Source organism: Arachis stenosperma, chromosome 5 (assembly GCF_014773155.1).
Source record: "Arachis stenosperma cultivar V10309 chromosome 5, arast.V10309.gnm1.PFL2, whole genome shotgun sequence".
NCBI classification, from domain to species: Eukaryota; Viridiplantae; Streptophyta; class Magnoliopsida; order Fabales; family Fabaceae; genus Arachis; species Arachis stenosperma.
Window position 1 is genome coordinate 20,412,945 of NC_080381.1, and position 11,714 is coordinate 20,424,658.

Below are 11,714 nucleotides of genomic sequence, written 5' to 3' on the forward strand. Positions count from 1 at the left end.
GTGATCCGATTTTTAAAGGGTGTGGATTGGATCGTATCCGCAATCTTTGGATCGGATGCGAATATTTACCACGGATTTGAGGATACGATCCGATCCATGAACACCCCTACCTTTAATCTTCCTCACATCCCACCCTTTCCCTTCCTTCAAAAGTTCACTAACATAATTCAACTATATTCCCTCTTGTCTTTGAATTTTTCCTTCACCCACTACCCAATTATCATCCCAAACATTAATCCTTGACCCGTCACCCAAACTCTATCTCCCATTTCTACAAAGAAAATCCCTCCCTTTAATTTTACTTTTCCAAACCCAAGATGCATTGCCATAGCATTTCGCATTCCAAAAATCTCCTTCAGAAAAATAGATTGCCTTTAAAATACATACCCATATTGAATTAGAATTTTCTATGATTCTCCAAGCTTGTTTTGTCAAAAGAGCTAAATTTTGGCCTTAAAGATCTTTGAAGTCTAGCCCTCAATTTCTTTTGCTTACACAAACCTTGTCCCAACTTTTTCAGTCTATGCCTCTTTCTTTCCCAGAATTCATCCACTAAAACCTTACAATCCTAGCGTTTATTCTCTGACAGAATACTTTTGAAAATTCAATAACTGTCATAGCGTAGCTAAAAATAGCTTGTGTCACAGCTTTAATAAAGACTTCCTTTTCGGCTTGGTTTAGGAGCTTTTCTTTCCATCCTTCGACTTTTTCCATCACCATCACCTCTATCCAATTCAGAACTTTAATTTTTGACTTGCCGTAAATTTCTGGCAACCCTAAATACATTCCCGAATTATCCCAATACTTTATTCCTAGGATTTCATCTATGTTAACTCTAGTTTGTATGGGTACTTGACTACCAAAAATAATCTCCGATTTATCAAGATTGATCATTTGACCTGATGCATCTGTATACTTATTAAGAATCAAAATGAGATTGTAAATTTTTTTCTCTTTTGCTTCTGCAAAAATAATACAATCATTCGCAAATAGAAGATGAGTGATTGGAGGGGCTGTTGGTGCGATTTTGAACCCTGAAATTTTCTTTCTTTCTCTTGCTTCCTTCATGAGAATAGTCAAAAGTTCAGCCAAAATTATAAATAGGTATAGAGATATAGGATCCCCCTGTCTCAGCCCTCTTTTAGGTATAATTTTTCTAGTGAGCCTCCCGTTAATTCAAATCTTGTACCTATCACTTCTAACACACTTCATTATTAAGGAAACCCACCTCTAGTCAAAACCAAAAGCTATTGACAAGAAGAATTATTGTATGGTTTGGAATCAATCAAAACAAGCATTAATTTGTTGGTAGCATAGTCCAAACCAACAATGAATCCTCTTAATCAAATAATAATCTCAAAAGATAGTCACAATTCAAATCAAATAACCAAGAGTATTTAAACTCCCGGGTCGTTCTTTCAAGGAATTGTAATGAAGTGTTCAATTATTGACTATGAGTGATTGGGGGTTGTGATTGAAAGTGACAAAAAAATTAAAAGGCAAGAAGGTAACTTAACATGCAAGAAATTAAATGAAGGCAAGTAAAGACAATGAAAATAGAATTTAAATACTAAAAGAGCTCTTGGTGAGGATTGGGTAATTAGGGCTTGCTATCCTATTAGTGGACAACAAACTTGGTAATTGTGTGTGAATTAATCCCAATTAGTCAACCCTACATCGAAGATAAGTCAAAAGGGCATAATTAATCTTAATCCACAAGTCCTAGCCAACTCACTAATTAACTTAGTGAAAGGCTAGTGTTAGTGGAAACCAAGTTAATTAATAACCCTCACACAATGTGGAATGGACATCCACTACTCAAGTTTACCCAAACCACTAAATTTCTCAACCAAGAGTGAGAAAAACTATGCAAAAGCCCAACCAAGCATTTTGTCAAACACTTGGTGGATATGAAAATAAGGCATGGTAAAATGACAAGAAATAATAAATGCTACATCTACCAAATGCAAGAAAGTAAAAATAACAACTCAATAAAGCAGTAAAAGAGGCATGAAACATAAAATTGCATTAAATATAAATTAAAGTAACAAGAGTGCAAATACATAAAAGTGACAAAAATGGAGAAAATGACAAGATAAAGTAATGAAATTAAGACAATAGAAAAATGAAAGATAGAAGAAACTAGATTAAAACAAGAATTAAAACAAGAAATTACAAAGCAATTAGACTAAAAACCCTAGGTTCTAGAGAGAAGGGGGAGCTTCTCTCTCTAGAAAACTAACAAAAACATGTAAAAACCTAAACCTAAGTGCTCCCCACTTAATTCCTCTTCAATTTGGCTTGAAATAGCTTCAGAAATGAGTTGGATTGGGTTTTGGGGGCCTAGAAATCGCCCCCAGCGATTTCCAATTAATGAGGTCACGTGCAGGAACCTGTGCGGACGCACAGATGTGTGCATCCACACACATGCTGAATCCTGACTTGTGCGTACGCACAAGTACCTGTGCGTACGCACATGTAGACTTATGTCCACTATAGCAAATTGCATATCATTTTGAAGCTCCAGATGTTAGCTTTCCAATGCCACTGAAACCGCCTCATTTGGATCTCTATAGCTCAAGTTATGACCATTTTAGTACTGAGAGGTCAGGATGGACAGCTTTCCAAATCATTCATTTCTTGAATTCTTCCACTTTGTATGCTTTCCTTCCACTTTCTCAAGTCATTCTTGCCTTCAAAATCTTGAATCACTCAAACAAATATATCAAGGCATCGAATGGGAGAAAAGTGAATTAAAATTGGCAATTTAAGCATGAAAACCATGTTTTTCACAATTAAGCACAATTAAAAAAGAATTCACAAAAGCATGCTATTTCAACGGATAAGTGCAAGAAAAGTCAATGAAATTTACCCAAATAGAGAAAATAAATATCATAAAATGTAGATTTATCAGCTATCAATGTAGCCTTCAAAAAGTTTCACTCTAATCTATCATAAGCCTTATTCATATCTATCTTAATAGCTAGGCTTTCCAATCCATTCCTATTTTTTTTATTAGTACTATGAAAAACCTTTTGAATTATGATAATATTATCTTGGATCAACCTAACCCCTTAGAAAAGGCGCTCTGGATAGGCAAAATAACCTTATCCATAAACCTTCTAAGTCTTAACACTATAATCCTAGATATAATTATATATATATAATTACAATAACTAATAGACCTAAGTTGATTAAGATTTTTCGGTTGTTTCACTTTAAAAACAAGAACAACAATAGTTTCACTTATCTCTGTTGGCATAATACCCTCATCAAAAAAACTCTTAACCATAGCACAAACTTCCTTTTTGATTGTGTTCTAATGACTTTGATAAAAAAGCCCATTCAATCAATCTGGTCCAGGAGCTTTTAGGCTGCCCATGCTAAAAATAGCTTCCTCAATCTCCTTTTTTGAAATTTCCTCCATGAGTTGTCATTCATTTCTTGAGTAACTCTTTTTCGAATCCTATTTATACAATCTCCCAAATCTGATTTGGCTGAGGATGTAAACAACTTTGTAAAGTGCTCCTCCACTATATTAAAGATTTTATAATCTCTTGAGACCCATTGGCCCTCCTTATCTTTTAATCTTTTCACTTTATTCCTATTTCTCCTTTGAATCATTGTTGGATAAAAGAATGTAAAATTTTTGTCTCTCCACTTTAGCATGGATCTCATTTCTTAGTATTTCTCTTCTTGCCTCCATAACTGGCTTATCCTTTCCTTGATTTGACACCTCCGTGCTTGCTGTTTTTCATTTAAATCCGCCTCTTGAATCTTCTATAGCTCAACTTTCAACTTGTTAATCTCTATATCAGCTTTAGCAAAAGTATTCCTACTCCAATTTTTTAAAATTTTCTTGCAGTTCCTCATCTTCTTCAACATCCTGCCTCATTCATTATTACTTTGCTCCTCTTTTTTCCAACTCTTCTTAATAATTTTCTCACATTCTTTGTGGTCGTTTCAAAATGTTTCAAATTTGAATAACATATCCACCTTATACTTAGGCTGTAACCTTAAAATAATGGGTGTATGGTCAGAGCTCACTGTTCCTATAGCTATCAAACTTGTATTCGGAAACTTGTGCCTCTATTTTCAATTAACAAGAACCCTATCTATTCTTTCTTTAATTATTAACCCATTTCGAAGATTGCTAAACTAAGTAAATTTACCTCCTTTTAAATTTATTGCATGAGAGCATTAGAATAAAAAAAATTTTGAATTCCACAATCTGATTCCCCAACTGTTCATGCATACCTTCCTTCTCCTCTTGAGCTAAAACAGCATTGAAATCTCCTATGAAGAGTTTAGGTTCATTCATGTTAAGATTTCTTGTTGTGAGCTCCTCCCATTCCCCCATTCTCTTACTTGATTTTGGGTTACCATACATGAAAACTGTTTTTCATGCATTTCCTTTTCTATCTTTAAAGTAAGATTTAACATAATAATTAGACAAAGAGTAAATACTAATTTTAATATTTTCATTACATAGCAAATATAGATCTCTGGACATACCCAGAGTTTTACACAAAATTATTTATCGAAATAAAATCTTCTCTTAATTTTACTTACACTACTATCCTTAGCTCTAGTCTCCATAAGAAATACAATGGTAGATTTTATCAGTTTACACAGATGCAAAAGTTTCAAAACTGTCGCGGGGACCGCCACCCCTCGACAATTCCAACTAATGATGCTTATAGCTGAGGGTGGGACTTCATAAGGCTCGCTTCCTCAGCATAGATTTGTTTTCTGCTTTACCTTTCATAACCCAATTCCTATCCGCTCCTCCAAAGTTCTCCTCACTGTCTCCACTCTTGTCTTCTTCCTTCCTTTGCTTCTTTATATTCCCTGTCACTTTAATGTGCTTATCCTCTGACCATTCAGAATTAGCCAGCAGCAATATCTCATTTTCATCTCTTTTCCTTTTCAGGTTTAGACCGATTTTCATTTTTTGTGCTAGTTGTACCTCCCACCCTATAGTTTCAGATTCTGTTCCTTGTTTTCCATTATCCCATTCTTCTTCACTTGCCAATTCGACAAAGTAATCCGTTCCTTCCTCAAATATCTGCAATTTAGGATCCTTCTCTTTCATGCTTACCTCATTGATGATCGATTCGCTATAAATTCACTGTCCTAATGCCCTTCGCTGTTGTTCATCCTTCTGCACCCCTTGTTTTCCTTTTCCTTTACATGTATCTATGCTTCCTTTGCCAATCTTATCCCCTTCTTCCTTAGCAAATTTTTTTAATATTTCTCTAATCGTTCTTTGTTTTGTGCTTCCTGTTACCTTGTCTTCCTTTTCCAACACTTTATAGCTATTAACCTCTTGTTCTACTTGATGAAGCTTTAACCCATCTCTATTTACCTGGTTGTTAGTTTGTTTGACTCTTTTATGTTGTGTTGATTTACTTTCCATTCCATCCATTAATTGCACTGGATCCACTGTATTCCTATTCAGCCCAGAGTACCTTATCAGCATTTCTTCCTTATTTTCAATGTTCTGGGCATGCTAAGAGAAGGCCAATATCCACTTTCCTTCCCCACCTCTTCATTTGGCGTATCTAACTTGAATATAACCCTTATTTCATTATGTTCAGCCTCCAATTCCTGAAAATCAGGAATTTCCTGCAGAGTCCTTACCTGTCCCCCTACCTTGTTCTTCTCATTCTCTCTCTATATTTGGTTTTCCAAAAAACCTTCCTCCTTTAATTCTTGCTACATATTTAGATCAGCTCTTATCACACTTTCTTCTGTTTCTTATTCTTCTTCAATCTCTTTGCCCATGTTTTGATTTGCACGCGCTTGTTCTTTTTCTTTTCTATTTTTCTTGCTTCTCTGACTTGAGCTTCCTATCTTCATGGCTGATAATAATCGAACTTGTTTTACCTCTAAACCCACTGCATACTTTGGTTTAGTCTGGTCCCAGAAAGTCATAGCCATTGGATTCTTGCAAGTCTTTCTCTCATGTCCTATTATTCCGCAATTAAACCAATAACATTCAGGCAACCTTTCATACTTGAAAAAAACCCAGAGCATTGGCTGATTCTTCCTGTCCATAAAGAAGCTCGTAGGTAAAGGCTTTTTTATATTAATCCCAACTCTGACTCTTAAGAATGTTCTTCTAAGTATCCCATCAAGATCCTCAGCATGTATCCATAATTCTATATAGTCATGATCCACCTCAAAGACTGATTCTCCTTCCATCTATAGCCTGAGATTAATTAGATTTTGTCTAACATTCCAAGGTCTATTCTGAAGAATTTGGAACTCTACTAGAGAAGAACCTCGTGTTCTAGAGAAACTCTCCTAATGAGAAAAAGTTGCTCTCCTAATGAGAAAGAGTTTTAGCACCTCTTTTTTTATGATCTTGTGTTTTTTTTTTCACGATATCCCTCAACCCGACAGGTCAACGACTAATCTGTTGCGGATCTGAACTCCATTTAAGGGTCTGCCACTGGTCAATAAGTTGCTGTATACACAAGGCGGGATTCGAACCCCCGACACTTGTTTAAGTAGACGAGTGAGCTGATCACTCGACCAACCCAAATTGGTTATGATCTTGTGCTATTGATGAGTTATTTGATTTCTTTTGGGTCCATGAATTGAAGTAGGTTTTTGTCCACAAATAAGGAATTAGAAAGAGGCCCAAAGTGCAGAAGACATGGTTGCTTCGAAAAGTGTCAGCTATATTTGTCCAAAAAAAAAAACAAAAGTGTCAGCTACATGTCGTGGAAGAGAATAATCTGATTAAGACACGGTAGCATGTGCCAAAAAGTGTCATTAGCTTGATACTTTTATACTTTTATAGTCTTATATACGTTCATAATGACAATTTCTTCTCAATATATGATCAAATAATCTGATGAAGACACAGCGATTATGAATAATTGTGAATTATGGCAACACTTTTTAAAATTATTTTGTTATTATATTATAATTTTTATTCAACAAATTAATCAATCATATATTATTCTATTCCAAAATTATATAGCAATGCTAATTAAAAAAAGCGCAGATTATTATTCTTGTTATTCATTAATTAACTAGTAGTTCCCCATAGGAGTGGCAACAGGACGGATAGGGGTGAATTTTTGTTCTATCTGACCCCGTTCCACCGTACATCAACCCGCATAGAACCTGCACCGCTTCTACTCGTGAATAGTAAAACGCTGAACCCTAATCCGTTCTTGCGGGTATCCGTTCCGCCTCTACCCGCCCCTATAATTATTAAAATTCAATAAATAAATTTAAATTTCAAAATTTATATAATCATCATCACATACATAATATAGATTAAAGTAAAAATTTAAATATGATATAATATTATTAATCATTTACTAATTATTTTACATATACTATACATATTATATAGGGGTGGCAAAACGGGTCGAGCCCGCCGGGCCGATCCGCAAAACCCGCTAAAAAAGGCGGGTCGGGTTAGGATTTCGAGCCCGCCAAATTAAAAAAAACCGCCAAACTCGCACCGCCAAATTGGCGGGTTTTGGCGGGGCGGGGCGGGTCGGTCCGCCGGGCCGAAACTTTATATTTTTCTTTTTTTTTTATTAAATAAAATAATGTTTACTATTATAAAATTAATAATTATAAAATTTTTAAACACTTTTTTTTCATTTTTTGTTTTTATTCTTCTTTTAGTTATTAACTTTATTTATTTTATTTTACAATTTCATATATATGCTCAAATTATGTGACTTATTTTTTAAAATAAAGATGATTTTATTGACAAATATTATTTTGAACAATTTTATTGAAGTTAAAAATTAAAAAAAAAATAGTAAACAAATTATATTATAATTTGACTATTTTTTATTTGTATTTTATTTTTTAATTATTATTTTTTGGTTAATTTTAATGAACTTTATTTTTCAAAAAAAAAAAAGAGTCAAGCGGGCTAGCCCGCCAACCCGCCAATCCGCCATAAAGCGGGGCGGGCTAACATTTTGAACCCATTTTAGTTGGCGGGGCGGGCCGGCCCGCCCCGTTTATGAGACGGGCCTAGGCGGGGCGGGGCAGGTTGGGGCGGGCCGGCCCGCTTTGCCACCCCTAATATTATATATTAAAATAATATATATATATATAGCAGAGCAAGTAGAGGCGGTTATTACCTAAACTCGACTCCGTCCCGTCCTTTCAAAGAACCCGTCTCATTAAAAATCTGCTCCGGTGCGAGGCAGATAATTACCCGCCCTGAACGGATAGGGGTAGGGTGGGTACCCGCAAGTTTGGGTGGTATTGCCATCCCTAGTTCCCAAGTAAAACAATAAAAGTAATCTCAAAATTTAATAATTATGCCTTTGCTAAAGCTTGTTTGGTTGTAAGCACTAAGCACCCCAAAAATACCAAAATTACCAAAATAGAAAGAAAACTTTATAAATGTTGAGAGAAACTAAATATTTTGATTCTAATTTATTAATTTCTTTTAGTATTATAAGTTTACTAAATTTAAATTTTAAAAATTAGTAAAATGAAAACTAAAATTGAAAAAATAATATAAAATAAGAACATTTATTTGGTCAGGAAACAAAAAAAAATGTCAAATAGAAAAAGAAAAGAAGAGAACAGGAGGAGGGAGGTAGAGTTTGGTTTGGTTTGGTTTTGAAAAGAAAGGATGAGGGAGAATTAGAAATTGAATTAAAAAAAATAAAAATAAAAAGAATAGCATAAAAAGGGAGAAATGAAATGAGTAAGAGGAGATGGGATTTAAAAGGGATACAAAATTAGGAGGAGGCAGGAGGGGTAAGTGGTAAACGTAATAATGGAAATGCATGGAGGAGATGAGGTAGCAATAGCTTTAAGATTGCAGGTCGTCTCCACCCACAAAAAAGCCCACACCGCATACGAGAATGCTGACCCAATCACCACCGTCCAAGTGAGGAGGGGGCCAATTGCCAACCACCCCCACCCTGTTAATGATAATGATAATGTTAATGGGCAATTATGCCCCCACCGCATCCATCTATCTACCAGGCTGTTAGTTAGGAAAAAAAGGGGTGGGTGGGGGTGGGTATGGTATGGGTAGTGGTGAGGGTGGCGTGTTGTGACCGCGGCGCACGTTAGCCCTTTTCCCACATCCCTCCCCAACTCGGTGGTGCCCTCCTGGTCCTATCCACATCTCAAAATCAGCCGCATACACGCACGCTCACCCACACGCACCACCACCACCCTTTAACACCACAATTATGTCACCAAACGCCACTTTCTCTTCCACCACCACCAAACCCTTTTTCCACCCACCCACCCCCACTACTATTCCTTCCCTCTCTCTTACGCCGCCTCTCTCTCCTTCCTACCCCTAACCATACACTCTCCATTCGCTTTCTCTCTTCCTCTTCTTCCTCCTCCTCCTCTTTCTTCTTCTCTTTTTCTCTCTCTCCTCCATGGCCTCCCCTTCTTCTCCTCCCCAATCCACCCCTCCTCCAGATCCACCATCTGCGCTTCCCCTTGCTCTTCCCGTTCCTCCCCCCACCGCCTCCTCCTCTCGCCGCCTTCCTCCTCCCTGCTGGTCCCCCGACGAGACCCTTGCCCTAATTGATGCCTACCGTGACAAGTGGTACTCCCTCGGCCGCGGCAACCTCAAGGCCACACACTGGCAGGAGGTTGCCGACGCCGTCGCACAGAGATGTCCCAACGCCTCTCCGGCCAAGACCCCCGTCCAGTGCCGCCACAAGATGGAGAAGCTCCGGAAGCGATACCGAACCGAGATCCAGCGCGCAAGGTCCCTTCCTGTGGCGCGATTCAACTCTTCCTGGGTCCACTTCAAGCTCATGGACTCCATGGAGAAAGGTCCCTCACCTGTCAAACCAGAGAACGACTCCGACAGCCACGACGGCGATGGAGTTGGCGTTGACCGTGACGAAGACGACGACGATCAGGATCTATACGAGGAGATCAAGAACGGAGGACACGGATCTAACACACGGAGCCTTAACAAGTTGTATCGCAACGGTTTTGGCGGTCCTCCCGGCGGTGGAAACGGCAGCGGCGGGTTTAGGATTAGGATCCCTACCGGATTAAGCGTGGCGCAACCTGGATCGAAGTTTTACGGGAAATCTGGTGGAAATCAGAAATTCAATAACCCTAATTTGAATCAGAACGCCGGATCTAACTTCGGGACGAGGGTTTTGGGGAAGAGGAGAGAGAGAGGGAGAGGGATCCGGTTGGAGAGGTTGTGTCGGCGATCAAGCTGCTTGGAGATGGGTTCGTGAGGATGGAGCAGATGAAGATGGAGATGGCTAGGGAGATCGAAGCCATGCGTATGGAAATGGAGATGAAGCGCACTGAGATGATTCTGGAATCTCAACAGAGGATCGTGGAGGCTTTCGCCAAAGCAGTTTCTGACAAGAAGAAGAAGCCAAAGAAGACTCCATCCCCACAACAATCTTAGTTTCGGGTTTCTGAGTTTGATCTCTCTCTCTCTCTCTTAAGTAACACAAATGTCAGTTCAGTTCTGCCTTTTTCTGGTTTAGATTTTTTTTCCTTTTTTATTTTGGGGTTACTTTTCTTCTCTTTTGTTCTGCCTCTTTTTGTAATTTAAGATGAGACACCCGCCATGTGGAACTTGATCAGTTTTAGGTTGTTTATTATGGAGTGTATTGATGGATGAATTATGAATGTAGCTTTAGATATTCATTCGTTTTCCACTCTTGAATTTGCTTCTGCTGATGCTGCTGCTGCCACTTGATTCTCTTTTGCCTTAAAACTAAAATCAATCAAGCTGAATCTCATGTTTTAAGATAGTACTTGCTTTTTATGGTTTGAATTCATTACAAAGTACAAAATTTAAGTAAGCTGGCAATACTTTATGCAGAGTTTTAATGGCTAATATATGCTTTTATGATTTAAACATTCTAACTTTGAGTATCTCAGTTTAAAATAAGATTATCAGAATCGCAGGTGGTAAGACAGAGGAGGTGTGCATATTCTCTAGTTTTCTGGATTTCCCATGTTTATTACCCCGTTTGTTCTTTGCTTGGGATGGTTGTGTTTTCTAAGGTGAATGAATCACAAGGTGTTCATTCTGATTTAGATCTCATCTTGGTAGCTGGAACTTCTGGAGAATCTGCCGAATGCTTTACACGTTGGGCAATAATTTCGAAGCCATAGCGTATGGTATTAGTCTATTGATTTTGACCCAGTAGAGAAGACAAAAAACCGATCAGAAAAATAATAATGGTAAGCGTATATAAAAAAATTAACTACCAATTAGTCATAACATATAAAATACATATTTGACATCTCATAAGAAAAATATTATACTAATATAAACAAATTTGATTATTTATATATTACAGATTTATTATTCTATTACAACAAATTTGATTATTCTGATAATTGATTTCTTGATGACTGATTTTTAATATATATAAAATATTTTTAGAAAAAATAAAAATAATAAAATGTAATATTTGTACTAGTATGACTAGAAGAACCAAAAGATTAGTTCCGTTTATAATAGCCAAACGTTCTTATTTAGCTTCTTTGTTTCTTCGAACAAAGGTGATATCTTCAACAAGACGAAGTAGGCATTAGTTAGCAAATGAAACTGTTGATTTCATTAATATACACAGTAACACGTATTATGTATAAGAAACACACGTTTGAACGCGCAGATATTTTCTAAGGCATTGTATCATGCATGTGACCATAATTAAGTTACTAAATCCATTCCATGCAAAGTTTAAAGTATAATATAC

At 37.1% G+C, this 11,714-nt stretch overlaps 1 protein-coding gene across 1 annotated transcript; it reads left to right on the forward strand.

Moving 5' to 3' along the window:
- Positions 1 to 8,610: 8,610 nt before the first annotated feature.
- LOC130980109 (protein FIP2-like) lies at positions 8,611 to 10,669 on the forward strand. The gene is given in 2 exon segments (XM_057903752.1): positions 8,611 to 10,134; positions 10,137 to 10,669. Coding segments are annotated over 2 exon segments (1,005 nt in total). The 5' UTR covers positions 8,611 to 9,398; the 3' UTR covers positions 10,406 to 10,669.
- Positions 10,670 to 11,714: the final 1,045 nt, after the last annotated feature.